Below are 25,471 nucleotides of genomic sequence, written 5' to 3' on the forward strand. Positions count from 1 at the left end.
AATTGAGAAAGATCCAAAACTAATAACAACAACAAGAAGACTAATTATATTCAATCCTCCGTAGAGCTAACAACACCGAGCTCGTTGGTCATCTAATAGAATCGAACACTTTCAAGATCGAGCCCAATAGCTAGAAATTAAAGGAAAGGAAAGCAAAAGCACCCGTCTCTTTATTTTGTTCTCTAAAAACATGCATGCTTCTACTTAACTTTTTAAAACTTTGATAGCTGGAATTAATTTCAACCAAACTTATAATACAATCTCTGAGCATGCTTCCCCCTTTAACCATTTCACAATATATATGTTCAATGTACCTTAAATATTTCAATTCCTAGAGTTCTTCTTTCAAATTTCACATAAATCAAACCAAATAATAGAGTCTAAAATCTTCGTCTATTCTTATCCATGAAAATTAAATATCTTCCTATATACGGAGTATTTTTTTTTTCATGGGCTAAATGTACCTTAAAATTATACATTTATATAAAAAAATAAAAAAAAAATAAAAAAAAGTCACATAAAACTAACCAAACAATTGGAAAAAAAAACTATAAAAAAAAAAAAAAACTAAAAGCATATTAGAAAATGATACAAAATAAAGTAAGTTAAAATTCACATCATTTTTTTCAATTTTATCGTGGCCATTCTACATGGAAATAGTCATCATTTTCGAAAACCTCCATATATTGCGTAGCAATTATGAAGGGGCAAAGAGAATGAATGATTAAATGGTAGACTTTGATTTGAAAAAAGAAAATGACAAAAAAATAATTATTAATTAATTAATGGAAGTAGCTTTTATGTAGAGAAGTGAGCCCATATTAATCCAACTCAAATTAAAGTTATATTATTTCTATTTAATTAATTAAATAAATTTATGGACACAACTCAAATTCGTTTTGGTTTTCTTGTCACCTCCGGCGCACATGATCGAAGTCGTAGCACGATTCAATGCATTGAAACATTGTGGCCATGACAATAATACAAGATTATACTAGGGTTAACAGGTAATTATGTTGACCGTGCATGCATGTCACTGGAAATTAAACATCACACTAGTGACAATTCAGCATCATCATCATCATAATCCAGGCGTAATAATCATTACAAATTTGAATACAAGTTTTGTCTTTAGCTTCAAGCATGTCATGGCAGAAAAATGAGGAAATCCCCGCCTATTCTTGACTTCATAATCATAAGGTTACAAATTTTAAACTTTCAAAAGGAATCGTCTATTGACATTGTTAGTTTGAGTCGATCAGTTTAAGTAACCTACCCCTTATAGCTCTTTAATTATCGGTTATGGTCAAAATACAGATCGAGTTTATCACTTTATCCACAGCACATTCTTGAGAAATTATTGATTGAATTTCATGATATGATTGTTAAGTGGTTACACATGTTATGGAGCTGGCAAGTAGACAAGAGCATCGATGGGGGGCCAATGAGAAACCATGCAGATGCATACATACATTACATAAGTTTCATGTTGTTTCTGACCAAGCTACCTTATAAGGTTAGTTGCGTGTGGTTTGAGTTGGAAATTTGAATCCGTATATAGAAAAAATGAAGAAATCAAAGGCAAGAGCTTTGAAAACCTAAACATGCATGTTGATGAATTCGTAGTTGTTTAATGTCTCTATACAAACAATAGTAAAATCATAACCATAAATGGATCGGAAGTGATAATGTTCATATTTAACTTTGCTAAATTTAGACGAAGGTAATACTACATTAATATGTATTAGAATGAAAGGTGGAAAACATCGGGCTAATATCATATTAGATTCTTTATTTATAGTGAAATTTTTTTGTTTTTTAAATCTTTGACTAATTACTAATGTGATTAATTCAATTAGTTTATTCACTTCTTATTTAAATTATTGATATGTCCTTATTATTAGTTGTCATTCACACCCGATTATTTTGTTTTACATGTGAATATATTATATTATATATATATATATATATATATATGTTCAAATGTGGCCGCGTCTTCTCGTGTGGTCGGTGCGATTCACACCACTCAATGTTAGAAAATACACCACTCAATGTTAGAAAACACACCACAATGAAAATACACAAAAACACTATAAAATACACCACACATCCAAAATAATACATCATAACTCACTGCCCTTAATGGTTCATTTGCTAACATTGTGTCGTGTATATTTACATACCTAGTGGTGTGCTTTTTGATGATGCGTACATAATGATCCACATTTGTGTGGTGTATTTTCTAACATTGCGTGGTATATATTTGTATACATAGTGGTGCGGCCGCACCTGATGATGACCATATATATATATGGATAATGGATGTGTTTTGGCATGCATTTCCTGTTTGCTTTAGGAATACAAGGGGGGAACCATCTTCATGGTCAAGCTCCGCCCGCAGCGCGCTGCTCCCTAATTTCTAAAAAACATTTGTAATGTCTTGATGCTTTATTGTTGCCGTTCCGTGATATTGTCGGGTGTTACCATATAGGTTTTTTTTTTACAAAAAAAAAAAACAAAAAAAAAACTTTATTTTATTTTATTTTATTTTATTTTATTTATAACTCAGATTTCTTGATTTCACCTTATTATTATTATCATCTTTTTTAATTAGAAGCAAGAACGTTTTTGTGCCTCCATTTTTTGTTTTCAGTACATTTAATTTACTCCTCCAGTGTTCGAGTTTCAGTGGAGACGATATTGACTCTTTGTACTTCAATAGGTTGAGAAAATAGTTATGAACAAATATTACATTGTAATAGAGTCAGCAGTATTCAAAAAAATTACTCCCTCAGCGTCATTTTACCTAGTATGTTTATTAATATTCATTGATCAAACAATCTATTTCTTCTTTGTTTCAGGAAAAAAAAACAATATATTTCTTCTTTGTTCATTTTCTTTAGTATTTTCTTATAATTTTTAAATTTAAATTTTCTTTTTGTGTTTTTGATACTATGTTTAATATAGTTTCTAAATATATAAATTAAATTTTATATACTAATACCACATTTAATATTATAAATAACTTTAATCAAGATTAATTCATTGAATTAGATACCTAAAATAAGACGGCGGAAGTAGTTGTTAAGATCATGAATACATTAATATAAAAGTTGGTATTAATCAAACTTATGAAGTTGAGGTAACATTTTCTACATAAGATGGTAAATTTAGGCAACAATAATGTTTAAGAGGGGAGTCAAACACTTTTTGCTTATGTGTACAAAATTTGAAGGTATATTAACTACTAACGTTAATAATGTGGTGTTTATTAGGATCCCCATCTGCATCTCATTCAAATACTATTTAGAGCAACCTCAACCAATTAAGTTGGTAGACTGTTTACTTGCACTTGGTAACTACATAGTTAAAAGTTTAATTCTCAAATCCTAGCAGAAGCGGTCTATTGGCCTTCTTGGTTAGGTTGGTTTATCTTATGATGGTCATTTGCCGACAAAGACCAAAAAATGAAGTTTATTTAGTGCACATCTTCAGATAGTGATTGCGTGTTTCTCTTGTTACTATTAAAAAAAAGTAAGCTATTTAATTTGAGGAATTGATGGCTAGTGAATGGTGAGCAGGAAAAAGAAGGTACCATGCATGTTAATATGTTAAATATATTTATATAGAGGTTAACTTTTGTGTATAGTTTGACTTTCAATTTGGGTGGTAGAATGGAATATCTACCACCTAGCAATCTAGCATGATCATGTTTTTGTGTATTGCGTGTGTATAATATGGTGTTAATAGATGGTAGGTTTAATAAATTAAATCAAATAGTTAGTGTAGTCAAATTCACAGATATTTGGTCAAAACACCATAAAAAAACAAGGCAAATGAGTTAGGAAAAAGAAGAAGAAGAAGAAGACCATTCAACATCATATCATAAATTATGTTACGGGAGTATTACTGAGTGGTTATAAAATTTAAATCGTATATAAAGATTATAAGTTTATTTTTTATCAACACTCATATCGTTAATTTCGTTGCACAATATCTTCTTAGTGTATTTTATCTCTCCTATATGATTTGAGTGCTTATTAAATAAGAATAGTGTTTACTCAATAACTTTAGATTTCTCTCGTAATCACTAAAAAAAGGGAAAAAAATGAAAAGAAAAAACAACAAACAAAAAATTAAACCCACTATAATTGTAATAATTACTCCTCCGTAAAACAGGATGAAAGTGGATAGCATACCAACTTTAGAATTTTAAACCCCAAATAAAATAAATTAATTAAAGATTTTATTTCCTTATATTCACTTAACAACCAAAGCCAAGTTTTGATACCAAAATACAACTCTACTCCCAACCCACTCCCAAAAAAGTTTTATTACATGGACTCTCAAACTTTAACTCTTTCACTTTTACTCCCTGACGTGACAAACATTGATAGGTTATTTTTATTTTGTACGTCCCAATAAATATGTCTACCTCAAAATTTTGTATGATGAAGTAAAAATGAGTTAATTTTGAGAGTTCAAGTAGTATTTGTTCTTTATTAAATTGTGGACAAGATTAAATTGTAATAAAATTAATTTCTTTTCGTGATTGATTAAATGTAAAAATAAAATTAGAAACATGATGACGTATAAAAAAAATAAAAGTCTGAAAAAAAAAAGGGAGGAATGGCGCCAAAAGTTGTCGTATCAGGAGAAAATAGGAGTTGGTGGGACCCAAATACCCAATTCTTAGAGATTATGCGTAGTGCATGCTATAAAAGTAGTTCCCTCCCTCGTATCCCTTACTTTAGTCTACTCTTTTCCCAGCTTCCATTTTCTTTTTTGACTACCTGCAGTAACCCACTCCCTCTCTCTTTATACTCTTTTCGATCCCCTCATCGCCTTTACCCCACCCGTTTTCCCACCTTATATACACTACACTCTCTTTATATGTATATACTTTAATTCGATCAGGCCGCCCGCCTAAGCTACCAAATTAAACCTACATACGTACTAAGACGAGAATGAAGGAGAGCAGCTGGAAGAGGTTGTCGTCGTCGCCGCCGTCGTCTTCGTCGCCGTGTGCGGCGTGCAAGCTCTTGCGGAGGAGGTGCGGCCCCGACTGCGTCTTTGCGCCATACTTCCCCGGCGATCAGCCTCATAAGTTCGCCAATGTGCACAGGGTCTTCGGAGCTAGCAATGTCAGCAAGATGTTACAGGTAATATATATATATATATATATATATATATATATATAACTCAGTATTCTCTTGTTATATTTACTCGTCAACTTACTATTTATTAGTCGAATGAATTATTTTTTTTAATTTTTAAAATTTAATTTTTAATGTAGTTTCTAGATATATTATTTGCTTAGAAAGTTAAGATTGACATCTAAAAGTATCTAACAATGCAGCCATACATGTTTTTTCACGCAATTTATAAGATTTATTTAAATACGATGTTATTCAATTTTCGCATCAATCAGTCAAGTGGTGAATGTATTTAACTGTTTTTTAGGTTGGTTCATCTAATTGTTATGAAATGTGTGTTGCCTAACTATGGTTGACATTACCTGAGTTAGAAAACAAATTAGAAACCATTGGTGTATCAGTGAGGGTAGTACAAGCTGAGTAAGCATGTTGGCTAACTACACTCTTGACCTTAGAATCCATTATTTAGTTGTGGTCATTATCCATAAGAAGTTAACAACATATAAACGCTACAATCATCAACTAACCCCAAGAAAAATATTTCCATTTCCGTTGACAACAAACATAACCAACATCCTCAGCTTTGACCACAATAAATAACAAATTAAAGAAAATCGGTAACTATATATCATTTGACCTCTGAAAGATTGCCACGACATCATATTATTGACTATTCACTTATATAGGACAAAACTTGATCTAACGACCATGTCACCTTGTCTTTCCCTGCAACCCCATAAACACTTGATGGTCATGGAGCCATATTACTAATGCTTTTTTAAGTGACCAAGGTTATACACTAAGTAAATTTTACTTTATTTCCAAAAAAAAAATAATAATAATAAATTTTACTTTGGCCCTGTTTGGTAAATGGTTGTTGGCTGATTGGGTTGGCTGTTTGGGTTAGAAGGTATGATTAGTTGATAACATTGGCTGATTGTAGAAAGTTGTTTGATAAATTAGCTGTTAGCTGATAGTTGTTTGGTATAATTTCTTTTCTCAAAAAACTAATTGAAAAGGCTGCTTTAAGTAGCCTTTTGAATTTTAGTATTTTGGAGTTACAAAAAGCTTATTAACCAAACAACTAATAGTGGTTAAATAAACTAAAATTGGCTTATAGGCTGATTATTTACCAAACATGGTCTTTGTGATCCTAACAAGCAAAATTGTCCATAACTGACTGGCTTAAATCATGAAGGTTAATAGGTCATAGCGTGAGAGCTGAACTTTTAACGTTGTAGTTATTAAGTAAACTGATCAACTTGACTAAGGATGTCCCTCATATTACTAATGTTAACATGACATGTTCTGATTAATCTTTAAAAATCGAATCATCATTTTATTAAAATAAAATTATGATATGTGACAGGAGCTGCCGGAGGAGCAGAGGGGAGATGCGGTGAGCAGCATGGTATACGAGGCGAACGCCCGGGTTCGAGACCCGATATACGGCTGTGCCGGAGCCATATCATCTCTACAGCAGCAGCTGGATGTGCTTCGGACCCAATTGGCCATGGCCCAGGCAGAGGTGGTCCACTTGCGAGTCCGCCAGGCCGCGGCCATGAGTTCCAGCCCACAGAACAGTGGCTCTCCCCAGTCAATTGTTATGGGCTCGCAACCTAGAGGGTACTTTGAGCTGGACACGGATGTCGTTGACCAGCCAGGCTACTTCTACTCATAGCTCATATTTTTGGTTTGGTTTATACTACTTGTTAAGTGGGAGAAGGGAATATTTTAGTAGCAGTTGTTAAGAGCGTGAAGGTAATACTATTTATACTAGTAGTTTAGTATCGAAGCCCGACCGAACCGAGAGTTTAAGGTGTAATTTGGTGATGAATTACACCTGTTTTCTAGTAGTAGACTCGAGTTCGAGTAGAGGCTTTATGGAAGGCAGGAGACTCGGTCTCCAATCTTTCAATGTTGTAAGCTATTGTCTACATATATATACATATATACATCTTTATATAAAATGTTGTTATTTGATGTTAAACACTAGTTGTTTCAATATATATATATATATATATATGCTAAAACCTTGTGGTCAAGCGGCACAGCTGCTGTGGTTCTCCCAAGTGAGAGGTCACAGGTACGTGCTTTAGTAGGTTGAGAGATGAGGTTAATCGCGGGACGTGCCCCTCTTTCAAGGTTCAAACTCAAGACGTTTGTTGGCCACCATAACCAAACTCAGGCTTTCATAACCGAGCTATGCCCCAAGAGCTTATTGGAACCATATTGGTGCTTAAGAATTTCTCACACATTTTAATTGGCTTAAGTTAGAGCAGAGACAAGAAAAGTACAATAGGCTGTAGCTTAGTGTTCAAATTCAAAGAAAGGCATTGAATGCTTATAATATCAGGTAAAAATATACAAACACAAGATTCATAAAATTTCCAACTCCTCCTTACAAACACAAAATCAAGCTCCTTCTTGCCACCACCTTGGTCCCTAATCAAATCCACTTTCCCAGTACCTAAATCACAAACAAAATCAACTCAACTCAAACTCCTTGACAAGTTAGAGCAAAAAAAAAATGTAATTTTTGTTGAGCGACAAGGGAAATTCCATTTTATAACTCTAGCCAGTAACCAGTTTAAGTTGTTCATAATTGACAGGCAATGTTTGGAGTGAGGTTTGATTGATACCTGAAGGAGGGAAAGAGGGATTTAGACATTAGGGTCAATGAGCTCGCCGGTGACGTACTCTCTGTAGGCGGCAACGGGCCAGATGAAGCCTCTCCAGACGAGCCTGTTGGCCAAGGGAACGTCGATGATGATCTCCTTCTGGGTCGGCTTCTTCTCATCCCTGATGGCGATCAGGTAGCTCCTCCCAACCCACCCGATCCACCCTGCAATGTACAGGAAAAGGATCCCCGGGGTGATGAACTCTCCCCAGTGTCTCTGATCTCCGCTCACTATCAAGTGCGGCAGCCCGTCCGACCCGCACAACAACCCTTGCTTCCCATAGTTGTCAAACCTGCACCATCATTTTATTCAAGTTGGTATCAGAGCTTAGGTTGCACCATTTTATATTATTTTGTTTTCAAACATATATTTACCTTCCAAGTTGGTATCAAAGCATATTATTTTGTTTTCAAACTATATTTACGTTTCAAGTTGGTATCAGAGCTTAGGTTGTGAGAAATATAGATTACCTGCGCTTGGTTTTCTCGATGGTTGCCTTGAGAGCGAGAGCAGGGGCGCTGTCGGGGTCGTACTTTTTAATGGCGGCTTCGAGCTTCTTGATCTGCTGCTTCTCCCGCTTGGCGAACTGCTTGGACTCCTTGCAGGGGGTGAGGCCGGAGATGTCGGCGGAGGCCGGGAGCACGGGCGTCGACAGGAGGACGGAGGAGAGCGCCAGGGCGGCGGAGAACGCCTTCAATGACGACGACGATGAGGAAGACGACGGCTCTGAGCTTCCATTGTTAGAGGAAGCGGCGGCGGAGCAGAGTATCGTGGCGGCTCTTGCCGGCTTTGTGATCAATTTGGATGTTGGATTGATGGGTTTGGAGAGATTTGTGGGAATTGTGAGTGACATTTTGAGTTCTTCTTCTTCTTCCTGGTTGAGATGATCAAATGGGTGGGTGTTTTTCTGCAGGGGAGTGTGGAGAGATGGTTTTTAGATTTGGGTGGAAGAAGATTGGTGGTGGAGGGTGAGGATAAGGTTACGAAAGAGTAAGAGAAGCTGAGTTGGAGTGCTGTGGTTGGACAGAAGTGTCGCTTTGTGTGTTTTTTCAGATTTCCACTGGTCACTACTCTATCTATTTGTGATATAGGTGTGACAACAATTGGATAATAAACATAGGATATTACATCCTGTTCTCGTTGCATCCACAGTCACACTAATATATCGTCACATGTGTCTACATGACCGATTCTATAAATTCAAATAATAGGTTGTAAAACCTTATAACTCGATGTTCAAAGTTAGGTCTCTAACCTGCAAACACTATTCAAAAGTGTGAGTGAACCGATTTAATCGTTCTGAGTAGGGGTGTATTTTAAACTATGTAGGTCTCTAACCTGCAAACACTTGTTGTAATTTTACCTTACTAAAATAAATTATAGAGTAATAAAATCTCACAGTTCTTATATTCTTGTTTCTCTATTATTGTTATTTATTTAATATTGACAATAATAAATATGTGATATTAAATCCCACTAATTTTATATAGGCATGCACTAACACTGAAATAAACCCGGAAAGAGAGGCAATGCAAGATGGCATGGAGTTGATGTGGAAAGAAAAAATATTTAATTTTTTTTTTTATGATTACATGAATTGCAAGCTTGCAACCTTGTCAAAAGGTAGCCTTATATATATATTTTTTAATTTTATTTGTTTTAGTTTTGGATTTTTTTTATTTATTTTGTTTTGATGCGAAAGTAAAACTCCTTTTAAAAGTAAGAAAATATTACAGAGAAGTCGGCAAAATAGGAAAAGAATTACAAATTTAGTAATGTGGAACTAAAACTCACTTTTGAAAGTGTATAAATATTGCAAAGATAAAAATAGATTAACTCTAGTGCATCTCACACAATGTGTGAATAGTTAATTGTCGCAATTATGCCCTGCATCATAACCAAACTCATTGCTATTAGAGCTAAAATCAAGAGGCTTGTTTCAATTAAAGCTGAAAAACCATTAGATTTCCAGAAAACATGAATTAGTTCAATATGGCCTCTTATGACAACTGAAATACAACCTCTCACCAACACACAGATAAAAAAGAGTCAGAGTACTAATCTCAAATACAGAAACATCAGAAAAACTACAGAAATGACAAATGGCCACAAACTCATGAATCCTAACCACGACATTCGACTCCAAACTCCAACCTAAAATCGATACGACGATGCCAAAAGACTAATCACAGTCAGGGGTCTCGACTTCAGCTTTCTCTTTCTCCGCATCCTGCACCTCCTTCTCGGTCTTCCTTCCTTTCTTCGATTTGTAGTACACGCTCATGAAGGTGCCTATGGCCTTATACTTGCGCCTGCAGTGCTCGTAGAGCCCAGCATCAAACATCCTCCAGAAGTTCTTCTCGGTTAACTCAGACACAGCATATTGTGGTTGGAAACCGTGGTTCTCAATCAACCACTCCTCCATTCGTTGCACAGCCAATGAACCATCAAACACTTCGCCTCTCAAGACGGAGGCAGGTGCATAGTAGACACCAACGTCGGTGTACATCTGAGCGTAATGCGTATCACCCTGCCTGCGGTGCAGCTCAAATCCTGGCTCGGGGTACACCATGGTCTTGATGGGGAGCCTGTATAGTCTGTGTGGGCAAAGCCAGATCGGGTATACCTGAATTGAAGCAAAAGTATAAGATGAAATTCCAAATGATAGCTAAGTTTTGTTATTTTTTTTTGGATTTGCCCAAAGGAATCCCTCCAGCCGACAGCCAGAAGACTAACCCTCGTCCCAATGGTCAGCACACTAAGTGGTAGGGGACTGGCCAAATGGTTTGGGATCGAACCCCTAAGCTCATGCTTAAGAGACGAGGTGCTGAACCACCACGCCAACCATGTTGATTAGCTAAGTTTTGTTATAACGAAAAGGAATGCAGTAAAACAGTACCTCCATCTCGCGGTGAACCCACTCGAGAGCATCTCCAACCTTGTAAAGAGGAACAAGCATATCCTGAATGACATGATTGTCGTGATAATAGTTCCTTATGGACTCGCCTTGAGTAGCCTTGAGTAGAGAAACTTTCGGTGGCATCAACCACCCAAGAAGAAACCTAAACCACCACTGATCAGCAAATGGCAGGATGAGTTTACCTTCCCAGTACAGACATCTTGTATGCCTATGGTAATATTCCCTCGTCGGGATGTATTCGACAAACTCGCCTTTCTTTAGTGCTGTTTGGGCATGCTGGTAAAACCACGTTTTGTACCACCAACCAACACAGTTAATCTTATTCCCCTTCTGTTTGGCCTCTTCTTTAGAAGCATATTTACCCGTCATGCACACAGCTTCGGTGGAAGTGTATACCATGGTTTCTACAAAGTCTGGAACCTTATCGGGATTGTCTTGGTCTCCATCTCGGGGTGCAAATGAATCAATGTATGCTTGAGCAATCTCTTTCAGATTACCAACTACGGGTTTGTAAGTCACTTTCATATATTCCTTAATCGGTATAAGCTTGATCTCAGCTGCAACGAGAAGCCCCAAAGTACCCTGAGACCATGGAACGGCATAGAAAAGGTCAGAATATTCATTGTCCTTTGTTGCCCGAACTAATTCTCCATCTGCTAGAACAATCTCGTATGCTACAACAGTGTCAGAAAACAGTCCATATATGTGCGAGCTACCCTCGATACCATACCCATTAATCAGACCGCCAACTGTCAGGTCATCAAGCTCAGCAACAACTGCAAGGGAAACATTCAATGGGACAGTGGCCCTACTGATTTGGCCCATATTGACCAATGGCTCAACTCGGGCAACCATCCTTTCGGTGTCAATATCAAGGATGTTCCTGAACGAAGAAAGATCAACTTCAAAATGGCGGGCACGCTTATAGTCCACATTACGCATCCCAACAGCAACCCAGGGCTTTCGAGCTGTGCAGACAAGACCATCCTTAGATGCATTCCTTTCTTTCAGACGCTTCATAACCTTCTTAACATTTTCATCGTGTTCCTTCTGTCTTTTCTTGAAAGACTTGCTCTCGGATATCATATCCCCCACATAGATTGCAAAGTAGTACAAGAAAGAGAAGGGAAGGACAACAAATATGACAACGATCCATCTGAAATTCACCAGGAAGTCAACCAACCCTTTCTTTCTCTTCGGACGAAGAGGGGCCTCAAGGTCCGACATTGTGGGGAACTGTGATGCCTGCACAGCAACAACAAAGTGTGTAAAACATTTCATCTTGATCATAATCAGGAAACTATGTTAAGCATTGAAGATTTAAACCTCAAATTCAAAGAAATTGAGATAAAGTAGGAAATAAGGAATTAAACATTTATTGAAGGTTGCAAGGCACCTGCACTGTGCAGGTATAGAAAGACATGAAAGTTTGAAACTTTAGCTCAATTTCCAAAAGATTGTTAGGGTTGAAACCATTACGCAAAGATCAAAGAGTGACCACTGAATCACTAAGACCTAAAGCTCATGGTAGGCAGTTTGCTTATGCCAAAATTATTATAAAATTATTACGGAGTATTATATAAGCTAAAATTATGCAATGAAGGATATAGCAGTGGAATAAGCTCAATAAATTGTTGTTTTTGGGTGACAAAGAAAACCATCAACCACCACCTGAAAGTGTGAACTAGGCCGCTCCCTTGGGAGTCGAACTTGTAACCTTACTAAGTCAACAGCTTGACCAACTTGGTTGGGGTTGCCCCCACAATAAACTGTTTTAGTATATGCACAATGTGATTTTCTAGTTGGATCTTAGTGTATTCACATTTAAGTTACTAGTTCTACCAACCCCAAAAGAAAGAATAAAGTTCCAGTTCCACCTAGTTTAGTACATGGATCTGGAACAATAGTTACAATCTTGAACAGCAAATATACAGGAGCAACAAAACATGAAACCTTGTTCTTCTGCAATGATTGCACCACAATATTAATTTTGTTTGAGAGATAAGCTAGTAGGTAGAACCAGATATTTAAATGAACATCTCATTCAAGGTGATCTAGTAGGTAAAACTTCAGATTTCAATGGGGCCATCAACTGGGATTGTGGGCCCAATCACATGGGCTATGTCAGGATAAAAAAACACACACATTTCATGTCCAATTAGATCATTGTGGTGGAAAACAGCCTAGATCTGGGTAAATTTTGGGTCACCAAGTTGAATAATGCCCACAAATTTGTCCCAAAAAGCAATGCTACACAACACAGATAACAAGCTATGGTAGGAAACAAACACAACCTTATTTAATACTTGTAAAATAGTTCTCTTAACAAACAAAGCAATTCTTGAACCAAATAAAGCAACACATCTGAAAAGATGGAACACCCACATTTTAATTTTATAACACAAAGCACTTTCATCTTAAACTCCATGCTTTTTCACCCACTTTATCCAGTTTTACTTTATTTATCAAAGCAGAAGGCAAGGAGTGCATCAGTGCACCATAAACCAGTCCCCAAACGTGCACAAATTCAGATCTAAACTTTACACTAAGCAAATTAATACACTGAATAGCTTATACGGACTAGCATTTCGCAGATCTACTCCCCACATGGCCACAAACGCCATGCATCAGATTAAACTGGCCAAAGAAGTAGACATATCACATATAGGCTGATAGGCATAAACAGAAGGAAAAAACTTCAGAACCATTCAAACTAAAAACACATACCCAATGCTAAAAAACTAATCTTTCTGCTAAACCCAGAAATCCCTTTCAAATATAATCAAAACCCAGAACGAAAAACATCAAACTTCAAGTCAAGAACGAGAAATGAGCCAGATATTTAAGCCATAAACCTTCAAGCATCAAAGAAACTGAGCACTGAAATCAGAACCTTATGAGTTAATGAGGTTGAATTGAAGGAGTGATTGGGTGAGAACTGAGAATACCTGAGAAAAAACAGTGGGCCGGCGAGTGTGGTGAACAGTGGAGAAAAATAATCCAAAGACAGACGAAGAAAATGACCCCAGCAAGAGTTTTATACTACCATCCCAGCTGGACATAGCCAATGCATTTATCCAAAGGTGCATAATTACTCCGTGTTCTGTGAATATTGTCATTTTCTATTAAGGTATATTTAATATTTTTATTTTTGTCCATAATAATCATCATTTATACTTCTTTCTTGTAATAAATATAACGTATTTTAGATAACAACATTACAAATATTTCATATTTTTATTTTTGTCCATAATAATAATCATTTATATTTCTCTCTTGTAATAAATATAACGTATTTTAGATAACAACATTACAAATATCATTGTATTTATGGAAAAATAGTAATTTTTTGAAACGTCGTAATATAGTAAAGTATTAAACTATCGATGCACAAATTACTTTTTTATATTATAACTTTAAATAATAAAATTAAAGATTAAGCTATAAATAATTATAATATTTGAGAGTATATATTTATTTGATTATAAGATTAATGCAAAATTATCAATAATATATGATTCATTTAATTGCATTTATTTTAAAAATTTTGATTTGTAATATGATTTATGTAACCTGTGAGGACTATTTTATGGGTTAAAACTTCTTTTTCAATAACATGTGAGGACCATTTTGTAGCTCCTATTTTTATTATTCACCCCTATATATACACTATCCACCTTATTAGCAAACATACCGGGATTTATTAAATACAATATAAAGGATTTGACTTTGTAAAATATTTAATAGTATTTATAATGATTTATAATATTTTCTATATGAAAAGAAACATCATAAAATCATTGATAAAACATAAATTCAATGATATAATATGTAATAATAATTGATTGCTAATTTTATGAATATATATATATATATATATATATATATATATATATATGGTAATTAATAAAATCAATGATTTTACTAAAATAACTTTGAGTATGATTTTATTAAAATAATCTTTATTTTGAGCGGGAAAATTGACCAGACACTTCTATTATTATATAGATCAGATATAGATATAGATATAGATATAGATAATGACTAAATATTACGGAGTACTTATTTATTTTGTATTTTACTTTTTATATTTACTACCTAATGGAGTAAATTGTAATATCAAATAACGAAAATAGCTCGGGACATATGGATTAGCTCATATGGTGATCATGGCCCAATGCGGCAATGCTTCGATTAGGTTAATGTGTGGGGTTTGTAAAGCTTGATTGGAATACTTAATTTTATATGGTTATTGTTGTAATATCGTATGGGGAGAGATTGTAGTCGGTAATTGTAATCTTAGATAATAATTGTCTAAGCCTCTAAGGTCAACTCTTATGAAATTTTGTGTAAATTGTAAATAACGTGTATTTACGAGGGAAGGAAAAAGAAAAAACAATAAGACTTTTATTTCAAATTTAGAGAGAGGACTACTTTATGGCCTTGTTTGAAAAATCATCAGATAACGAATTGTGTTAGCAGTTTTAACCGACGAATTGTATTAAAAGTTTGTAAATAGATATTTGATAAAATAAATCTTTACTATATATTAGCGGTTAATAAGTAAAAATACATATATGGACATTCATATTTTTACTATTTCGATTATGTAATAATAATAAAATAAACATAAATAAAAACAATACAAAAGGAAAAATAATAATAACTACAACAATAACAATAACAAGACAAAGGTGCGGGAGCTCAACACCCATATTTCCCTGACATTAAACACTGGAAAGGTAATGGAAGAGGAGCTTAACGGTTCAATATTAAAGGAGGTTTATGAAATAGTTTTTTTTTTTTTTTTGATAAGGCATTTTGGCAAAAGAAATTTCTGTATCCAAATTCCAAACACTATTGAAAGCAGTGTTTCATATTTCGGCTACTTGGAGCAACAATACTACTCCAAATCGCTAATTACCAAATGAAATTTTTGGCATTTTAATTTGGTTCAACTAAAAAAAAAAAATAAAGACGAATCTACTAAAATTTTGAAGAATATAGCAACTACCAAATATGGCCTCTATTTGATGATAGTGCCTCTCATGGATCTCAGCGAGGCAATAATATATCTTCTAGACTTCTAATCATTTATTAGTTGTTCATCCTCTTTTTCCTCCAATATTACTCATTCGTGCCACTAATCATGAGATTAAATGTGCTGTTTTCCAAAAAAAAAAAAAAAGTGCTGAATCTCTTGTTATGGTTTTAATTATTATTTAAATAAATGTTACCCGTACCGATTCCTTTTAGACTTTAGTTATTGAATTGATTCTTATTCGGTGTCATCAACTACTTTATGATAAAAGAAAATTTAAAAGAGAAGAAAAATAAATCATATAACAAATGGGAATTTTATATTACATACCTCGTATGGGCAGATAAAATGTTGAGAACGAAATTTTCCTGTAAAAAAAGTGATGACTTATCCTAGCCGTCTATTAAGTTTTATTAATAGTTGAGATCTATAGAGGTTGTTTGATACTTTTATATCAATTAAATTTATGGGAAAACGGCTAAGGATCTTGTGGTCTAGTGACACCAAATTGTTCTTTTCTATGGGAGGTTGTGGGTTTGAGCCTCATAAAATTTTTATAATCTCTAACAAACATTAAAAAATAACAAATAATCGACCGTTTAATAAATCACTTGTAAATTAATAAACCATATGCCGAAAAGTCACCAAGTCATCGAATTAATTAAGTAGTCAAAAATTAACTCAAATTAATCAAGTTATACACAGAATATTGCGCGTGCACACACACACGATGACTATATGTAATGCATCATTACGTAATGAATCATATTACAACTTTGATTACGAAAAACTTTAACTACATAACTGAATTTAAATTTCTTTAATAAACAATGTGTAGTAGTGAGAGAGAAATTTGTTATATTTATAAGAGACTTTTAACCTACCGTCTTAATAAATTTGATAGATTCTCAGTCATCCAGAAAAAAAGAATCATACCCCATAGATATGATTTACTTTCATTGATATCATGGAATGTGATTCTCATTTACCCGAACTTTTATAAGTCAAATATTGCACAAAACGTGAGAAAAATTTACTCACCTTTTAAATTCTCATGAAAATTCAAACTTTTATAGCTACCAAACGCTCTCTTAGTTAAATAAAAAAAATACGGGGTCAATTTTATAAATATTAATATTTACAAAAATAACTTCATTATTTTTCCTCTTATTTTTCAGCAACCATTAATTGTTGATCTAACCAAATGAATGGATCATATCAATTATCACTTTTTATATGCGAGCATGTTTTGACATGAAGCACCCCCTACTGTTTTGACATGAAGACTAGAATATTATCAATGAGCTTATTGCGCGACTTGTGATTTACCTCTGCAGTGACTCTAGGTGTGGGTCTTGTAGGCTTAGGATTAGAGCAACGAAGTTGTGATCACCTAAGTTTTTAACAGCAAATTTGGATATGCATAAATTTTAACAGCAAATTTGGAGTTGCCGAAACTTTGAATACGCAGACAATATTGAAAGAAAATTTGGAGTTGCCTAAACTTTGAATATGCAGATATTATTGAAAGCAAATTTTAAATTGCCTATTTTTTGAAAAGCAAATTATGTACATCTTTATATGAGAACGACAGAACCAAAATTTTTTGAAAAGAACATTCTGTAAGTCTTTATATTGCAGAACCTATTCAAAATTAGAATTCTTTATATGCATTGTTTATATACAACATCTTTCGTGTATGTTCCTTCAATCCTTTGAATTCTTTATATAGGGAAGATTCAAAATTTGCATTATTTATTTGCAGCAACTATTCAAGATTATGCAAGTAGTTGTTATTATCTCATAATTGTGTTAAAAAGCTAAAAGCATTTTTATGGTATATGATATTTTATTGCAATTATGTCTTGTTTAAGTTTGACTAGAATGTGTGAAAGAAGAAAACGAATTGCAACTACTTTGACTTTATTCTTAAAGATGTATACTGCTATTAGTAATTTTTTACTTTTGATGGCATCAGTGACATCTTTTCATAGTTATAGACCAGAAATTAGACAATATTTTATTGACTTTTATGCTAAACGAGATAATGTGAGACGAATTGTGTATGATAATGATGAGGCATGTGTTTCACTACTTTGGATGTAAGCTTTTAGAAAGTTTAACATTTTATTATGTTTAATTAGGTTGTGTACTTTTATTTTTATGTTTTTTTATGTGACCTTATGAAACTTAAAATTTGATGAAGTATTTGCATGAAAATTAATTACAATATGTCTAGTTCAAGAGATACGGTAGATGAGTGGTATTTGAATTTAATATGTTAATTATATTTTTTGTGTACTTGTCATTTAATATAATAATAATAATGAGCATTTTAGACTTTATACTACTTATTCTCTTTCAATTCCCATGTATACCAAATATATTGTAATTGAAATTCATAGTAATTTTATTTCCTCCAACCAAACACTGGAATTTAAACTCTCACTTTATTCCACATTATTATTTTTTCATAAAATTACAATTCCTTTCCCACCTAATTCCTTCTCTCCAACCAAATGCCATGTAAAAAGATGTTGGATCAACGAGATTGGGGAGATCTTCCTTAAAATTGGATTATGAATCTTGTATTATGAATCTTGTATTAAATTTGTGGACCATGGACGAGCATTAAATTACTTTGAGCCCGCAAAGTAATTTAATGCTGAGAGATTTGAGTATTTTCGTGTTTTGTTGTTCGGTATTACGCACTTACGTTTTATGTTTTTAACAATTGTGTTTGCTCGTCTATGACTACTCAAAAATCATAAAACCAACAATGATTATTGCATTTGAAAGTCACAAGTTCAATTTATGCAAACATCATTTCAATTGAATCCATCACACATAATTTTTCTATTGCAATTTACTTTTAAAAATTGGGTTTAGGACTAAAAGGGCAAATTATTGTGTGGTCCATGATTCACACAGCTATGTGGACCATAATCAAATGTACATTTTTAATGTACTAAATGTACATTATTTTTGTACTGAATGTACATTATTTTTATATTGAATGTACATTATTTGATAGTATGGTCCACACAGCTGTGTGGACCATAGTCCACACAATAATAATTGGACTAAAAGTGGCAGCGTCACTAAAGTCGGAGGACCTCCGGTATTTACTCAACAATTTTATTAAAGGATTCAAATTTCTAAAGTTCTGTCGCTTTTCAAATGGTATATTGAGGCTTTTAAAATTTGTCAGCGCCCCAGCCCATGCACCAAGTACCTCACGCTTTGTACATTTTGTGAGTATTTCACGTGCAGCCAATGGTCAAGTTAGTAGAAATCATATGGCATCTTTTTCTTTTTTAAACAAAAAATCAAATCTTATATCAAATATATACTTTAACTTGTGAAATAAAGAAATATATTAATATTACTTACAAACAAAGCTCAGGTAAGTAGACACACGTAGAACAGGTACAGGTTGAAAAGAGCAAATAAATAGATAGGTAAACAGATGGATGAAAATGAAGTTTGTTTTTTTTGTTTTTTTGTTTTTTAATACTATCGAGACTCTGTTACAAATCACTGGGATTTGATTATGTGACTTTTTCTCAAAAATAGCCACAAAAGTGTCATCTGATCACAATGTGCTTGGTAAATGAAGTTTGTAATTAATGGTGAAAATAATTAGATTAAATAGATATATTATAATGGTATATTCAAATAAGATCATATCAATCAATCAAAATTTTCAAAGTCAAGCATGTGTTTTGTGTGTAAATATAACACATTTAAAAAAAAAAAGTTTTCAGTTCCAAGAAATTATAGATTGTATAGTGTATGTTTTAATTTGAACTAAATTATAGTCATGCACTCATACATCTTCGTAGTTAATGATAATAATGATTATAAATTATATTATGGGTATTTTTAAATTTGAAAATGCAATTTGTTATTTTTCAAAATGAAAAAACGATACAAGTAAATATATATATTTTTATTTAGTAATTTATATTTTTTAGAAAAGAAAAGTGTTTCTAATTAGTAAATGATGATTATAAGTGATGCCTTTCTTTCAGACTTTTGACTTTAATGTTACCATTATTTATATTTGTTTATAGTGCGAAAAAAAAGGTATCCTTTAAAGTAATATAAATAAAATCGTTTACCGATCCAATAAAATTAAATTAGGAGAAATATGATTGGGTTTTAGTGGGTGGGTTTATTACTTTATTTAGAAACGACAGATGTATGCAGTGGGAAGATCATCGGATATTCGAGGCAATCGAGGGTGCTTGTAACTCTGTTGGCGATCACGTGAGAAAAACAGGGATAATCACGTGATCTCGTGCTCAGTTGCGCATGTGATTATGACATACAGCCTATCATTACAGGCTATTTAATGGATGAAGGAGAATAATTTAGCCCAAAAAAAACACTAATCCAACTCTTTTTTTTTTTTTTTTTTTTGAAACAATCGTATTCTAAAAATCTATTCTCAACTTTTACTCTCACTAAATATTCAAATTTTATTGAAAGAAAAAAAATAAATAAAAATCATGACTCCATTTATATTAAACAATCAAAATATGACACATATTAGGGAGCAAAAATGAGATCTTTAAGGCAGGAATATGCAAACTTCTGGTAAAGTTTGGTTAACCGACCGAACCGAATAATGTTGCTTAACTGTTCTTTAACTGAAAAAATTCGTTTCGATTCATGGTTAAAGGATTTGTAAAATTTCGGTGGGTTAATTAGTTTAGGCTCTCCCCAATTGTAAATTTTGGTAAGTTTTTGAAATAATAAAAATCTTATCATGTAATTTTTAACAAATGTGATGATTGCGAGCTTTTTCTAAATTTTTTCTTTTGCAAATAAAATTTTTTACAGGAGTTAAAAAAAAAAAAAAAAAAAAAAACACTGAGACTCGTAAGTGCGTCTCGCTGTCGCGATTGTGAGCTTTGTTTACAGCCTTTGCTGTTGGTGCATGAGACACTCAAAAACAAATCATTCACATGCCCAAAAAAAATTCAAATCTGCCCATTTGTGTTCAATTTGTTTACAGTCCTTGCTATTGGTGCATGAGGCACTTTAAAGCAAATCATTCACATGCCCACAAAAGAAAAAAAAAAAATCAAACTCCTGTAATATATCATCTCTTTCCTCTCGTACTTCTCTTTTTCCACTTCATCGCAAAATCATAAAACCAAGTAAAAATATTTGTGGGTTTACTCTTAGACACAAAGGAATTAAATTATTTAATTTTCCCTTTGATTTTAAATAATTACAAAAATTAATAATCACAAGCACCTCTCTAGTAGTATATAAAACTTATCCAATTTAGTATGCTAAAGGAATATATAAATGGAATAAATTTTAAATAGTATATATACCATTTTATATGAATTGATAGTTGATGACTAAATTGTAATCTAGGAAAATGATGATTTTATATGCAATTTGAGACATAGATAATTGATCATTTTGAGTATTATTTCTAATTATAATTTTTATATGATCACATATTCACATGTGAATATTGCACTACTTCAGGTGAACATTAGAATAGAAGAAAGATACTTTATCTATTGATCAAATTAATTTTTTTTCTTTACTTTCTCTAGTATTTTCTTATAATTTTTAATTTAAATTTTTATTTAATAGTATTTTTAATATAATTTTTAGATATATAAATTTTATATATTAATATTAAATTAATATTATGAATATTAAATTTTAAATAATTTTAATCAATTCAACTTTCGTTAATCAAATTAAACATATAAACTATGTGACGAAGAGAGTAGTATGATAGAGATGGCCAGATAGGGAGAGACAGGCGTGAGACTAAAGACGGAAAGATTAGAGAAATCATAGACAATATCTAAAAACATAATAAATGTGAATGAAGGTTATACCCCTCATTTATGTCCGTTTTTTCCATTAAGTTTTTTGTACATTATGCTATAAAAGTTGTACTACATAATATTTTGGACAAATATACCCCTACCGTTATAACTTCCGTTACTATTCTTACTATGCACATGCATCCACCATATATTTTATTATCTTCTTCAATAATAATAATAATATATAAACATTAAATATTAGAGTTATATGTTAGTTATTTTTTAAACTATAAATATTCAATTTATAAAAATATATTATTATTATTATTATTTACTATATTAAAATTTAAATAAATTTAAAATTTTAATACAAAATACTAATATTGGGCACCTATTTTTTGCGCATCGCGCATAAGAAAAACTAGTATACACATACATGCTGACTAATATAAACCACACCTTAATTATATATCTAATATCAAGTCCTTAATTCTAAGTTCTAACTACTAATTTGTCCTAAATAAATTCTTTGATTGATTCTACCTATCTCCTATAAGGAGTTTGGTGGGAGGAAAGGAATCAGGTGGGAAATAAATTATGCAATTTAACGGGGGTGAATAATGTGGGAAATAGGTGATAATTTAAATTTAAGTGTTTAGTTTGCATGAATAGAATTAATGAGAATTTCAATTCCAATGTTTGGTATACATGAGTATTGAAAGGGAAATAAGTAATATAAAGTTCACAATGCCTATTATTATTATTATTATTATTATTATTATTATTATTATTATAAATCCTAAATTCAAATATATGTCACGTTTTGAAAATTGAAGGGTAACAGTGATAATTGACATATTTATGATGGGCATAAATTACAATTTTTTTAATATAACATGTGTATGTATTCATTCCATGTAATTTAAATTTAATTCATTATATTATACACACACGTACAAATTTTATTATTTAGAGTGGATTGAAAGCGCATAAATCTTGTAGTGCTAACTAATGTAATTCAATCTCACCATCACATTGCTCCAATTTTTGTCACTCTTTTAATGTATGTTTGGTGTACGTGCATATTATTGTTTTTTTGTACCATGACACTTCAGCATTTTATTGTTGCGTTAAATTTTGACCAAATTTGAATCCTATCACAATCTATTTGGATGGCTCTTTCCAATACCTATTGCTTTATTAATAAAGCTCAAAGTCAAAAGTTTGTTTAATATGTACCAAACCTATTTCAAGTGTTTAGACAATGTATAGATTCATTATTGAAATTTCAATGGCGGCATTCGTACCATTGAGTAATTTATTATCTTTTACTATACATGATGAAAATGGATTCTCAGTTAATTTCATGTTTGATTATTCAAGTATATTGGATACAACATATGATATTTTCTTAGTTATAAGACTAATTTAAATTTAGCGTACATTAGTAGTCTATTGTCTACCGATTAATTGGCTCAAGTTACTAGACTATTATACAAGTATATTGTGAATTTGTCTCGAAATATGTGGCGTGATAGATGATTCATGATTTTTGTATTAAAAGGTCACATATTTAATTATTACTAATACATTCTTAGTTGAAGTTGTCATACAACATATATATATATATATATATATATATATATATATATATATATATATATATATATATATATAAATAAGGAATGTAATAGTCCTAAACATTTGAAATGCTTTAATTGAAACATTTCTCTTGTGAAATTTTGAACTAAAATATTTTAAACTTTAAAACAACTCATCGCTCCATTTTAATCAAACGATCATTTTGAGGGTGATTGGAGTGATGAACTGCCCCAACCACTCCAAAGAGAATACGGAGTAATAAATAAATAAATCAATGAATCTGCATTATTGTTGCCCCTTCAACATGAATGTTTCAGACTTTAGCAAAAAGTGTTTTAAAAAAGAGACAATATATGATGGGACAATTAGCCGTTTGGTCTGCAAGTAAATACAACATCTAATGTCAGTATTATGTCAATTTTTTAACTGCTGATATCATTAAAGTGAATTTGGGGTGTTTGGCAAATACTACCTCCTTCCCAAAATGGATGTCTGATTCGTTTAACGAGGTTTGACTGAAGTTATTTTTACTCTAATTTTTCATAATATTAAATTTAACATTAATATATAAAATTTATATATTTAGAAACTACGTTAAAAGTATTATTAAACACAAAAAATTAAATTTAAAAATAATAAAAAATTACTAAAGAAAATAAGCAACGAAGAAAGAGTTGGTTTGACCAGTGAATAGTAAATAGGACAGGTAAAATGGGACAGAGGGAGTATCTGTTAGCTGATTAAGTCAATAAGTTTGACTAGTTGATAGTATTAGCTGATTATAAAAATATGTTTGATAAATTAACTGTTAGCTGATAGCTAATTATATGCAAAATGACTTTCTCAAAAAGATAATCGAAAACACTATTTTGAATAACTTTTATAATTATAGCGTTTTGGAGCAATAAACTGTTACAAAAAACTAATTAATTAAACACTCATATTGATTATTTAACCAAGTCAAATAGCTAATAGTAGTCAAACAAGTCAAAATTGATTGATAAGCTAACTATTTTCTCAATTAACGTATTTTTTAACTTTTTTTTTTTAGTTATACTACATAGACTCTCAAATCTTACTCCATAAATTTTACTTCCTAATGTGGTAGACTGATAAGCTACTTTTTCATGTAAGTCTTAATACAAGTATTACATCAAGATTTTGTGTATGGAGTAAACGTTAGAACTTAGAAGTATACAATTTCTTTTTTTTTTTTTTTTAATTGATATTAGTATCCTAAATTTGTTGGATTAAGTTTGAACTTGTCTAATGTTGAGATATGAGAACCACACTTGATTGTACATTTTGTTTAATACGAGCCCAACATTCATATTTTAACTCTATCATTGAAAGCCCAACACCATGCTCAGTTTGATATTCATAATTTAATAGCTAGCTTAAAATTGAAATGTTCAAAAATTAGTAGCTACTAATATATTTTGAAACACTGTTTAAAGTAGCGTATCATTTCTATTTTACTCATATTATAGAATAATATTCAATTGTTATGCCGTGGACCCAGGTCCACCTTGCAAGGTGGACCTGGGTCTACATTCACATACACTATACTCTACATTCACACTTTGTAAACTCCACATTCACATACACTATACTCTACATTCACACTTTGTAAAGTCTACATTCACACATTACATGATTATATGATACTCTACATTCACACTTTGTAAACTCCACATTCACACTTTGTAAACTCCACATTCACACATTACAAGATTATATGTTTAGTAACTATATTATCACTGCTATGCATTCACACATTCAAAACTCTATATTCACAGGTCCTATACTCCATATTCACAACTTGAAAACTTCACATTCACACATTACAGGGCTACAAGTTGCTAGAACTTCTTAACTCTATTACAGATTCACTCATGCATAACTCTACATTCACAATTTCTATACTCTATATTCACAATTTGAAACCTTCACATTCACACATTTCTGGGCAACTCTACATTCACACATGTGTATATTCACGATTCCTATACTCTACATTCACACTTTGAAACCTCTACATTCACACATTTTTGGACAACTCTATATTCAGCAATATGTTTACTAATTTAAAAAAAAAAGACAAAAACGACGTAGTTTTGGACCCAGGTCCACCTTGCACCTGGGTCCACAGCAGAATTTGCCAATAATATTCATCTTAAGTTTTCAAAAGAAAAAATATAATTTATAATTTATTTGTAACTTAGAATAAGTTGTAAATTCTAAAATAAATTTTATCAAACAAA

At 32.2% G+C, this 25,471-nt stretch overlaps 3 protein-coding genes across 4 annotated transcripts; 1 reads left to right on the forward strand and 2 right to left on the reverse strand.

The window, feature by feature from the left end:
• The first annotated feature begins 4,746 nt into the window (after nucleotides 1-4,746).
• Nucleotides 4,747-7,146, forward strand: LOC116032752 (LOB domain-containing protein 4-like). Its single transcript, XM_031275462.1, has 2 exons — nucleotides 4,747-5,162; nucleotides 6,526-7,146. The coding sequence occupies exons 1-2, from the start codon at nucleotides 4,968-4,970 to the stop codon at nucleotides 6,835-6,837; spliced, it is 507 nt and encodes a 168-aa protein (XP_031131322.1). The 5' UTR covers nucleotides 4,747-4,967; the 3' UTR covers nucleotides 6,838-7,146.
• A 246-nt stretch (nucleotides 7,147-7,392) lies between these two features.
• On the reverse strand, nucleotides 7,393-8,778 carry LOC116032739 (photosystem I reaction center subunit III, chloroplastic). 2 transcript variants are annotated; one of them, XM_031275443.1, is made up of 3 exons: nucleotides 8,308-8,774; nucleotides 7,799-8,129; nucleotides 7,393-7,626 (listed from the first exon to the last, which is right to left on the reverse strand). In XM_031275443.1, the coding sequence occupies exons 1-2, from the start codon at nucleotides 8,688-8,690 to the stop codon at nucleotides 7,820-7,822; spliced, it is 693 nt and encodes a 230-aa protein (XP_031131303.1). In that variant the 5' UTR covers nucleotides 8,691-8,774; the 3' UTR covers nucleotides 7,393-7,626; nucleotides 7,799-7,819. The 2 variants fall into 2 exon arrangements, with proteins under 2 accessions (XP_031131303.1, XP_031131304.1); XM_031275444.1 differs by lacking the exon at nucleotides 7,393-7,626 and having other exon boundaries at nucleotides 7,796-8,129; nucleotides 8,308-8,778.
• Nucleotides 8,779-9,757: 979 nt separating this feature from the next.
• On the reverse strand, nucleotides 9,758-13,774 carry LOC116032587 (delta(24)-sterol reductase). The gene is made up of 3 exons (XM_031275225.1): nucleotides 13,706-13,774; nucleotides 10,737-12,002; nucleotides 9,758-10,463 (listed from the first exon to the last, which is right to left on the reverse strand). Exons 2-3 carry the CDS (start codon nucleotides 11,982-11,984, stop codon nucleotides 10,020-10,022), a joined length of 1,692 nt encoding a protein of 563 aa, XP_031131085.1. The 5' UTR covers nucleotides 11,985-12,002; nucleotides 13,706-13,774; the 3' UTR covers nucleotides 9,758-10,019.
• Nucleotides 13,775-25,471: the final 11,697 nt, after the last annotated feature.

Source organism: Ipomoea triloba, chromosome 10, assembly GCF_003576645.1.
Source record: "Ipomoea triloba cultivar NCNSP0323 chromosome 10, ASM357664v1".
Lineage (NCBI taxonomy): Eukaryota > Viridiplantae > Streptophyta > Magnoliopsida > Solanales > Convolvulaceae > Ipomoea > Ipomoea triloba.

What these genes read in the sequence shown, in the direction of transcription:
- LOC116032587 (XM_031275225.1), bottom strand. Translation starts at nt 11,984, where the DNA reads ATGTCGGACCTTGAGGCCCCTCTTCGTCCGAAGAGAAAGAAAGGGTTG. An exon ending in GGGTTCACCGCGAGATGGAG is followed by an intron (nt 10,464 to 10,736) that starts GTACTGTTTTAC and finishes GCTTCAATTCAG; the next exon opens with GTATACCCGATCTGGCTTTG.
- LOC116032752 (XM_031275462.1), top strand. Translation starts at nt 4,968, where the DNA reads ATGAAGGAGAGCAGCTGGAAGAGGTTGTCGTCGTCGCCGCCGTCGTCT. An exon ending in ATGTCAGCAAGATGTTACAG is followed by an intron (nt 5,163 to 6,525) that starts GTAATATATATA and finishes GATATGTGACAG; the next exon opens with GAGCTGCCGGAGGAGCAGAG.
- LOC116032739 (XM_031275443.1), bottom strand. Translation starts at nt 8,690, where the DNA reads ATGTCACTCACAATTCCCACAAATCTCTCCAAACCCATCAATCCAACA. An exon ending in ATCGAGAAAACCAAGCGCAG is followed by an intron (nt 8,130 to 8,307) that starts GTAATCTATATT and finishes ATGATGGTGCAG; the next exon opens with GTTTGACAACTATGGGAAGC.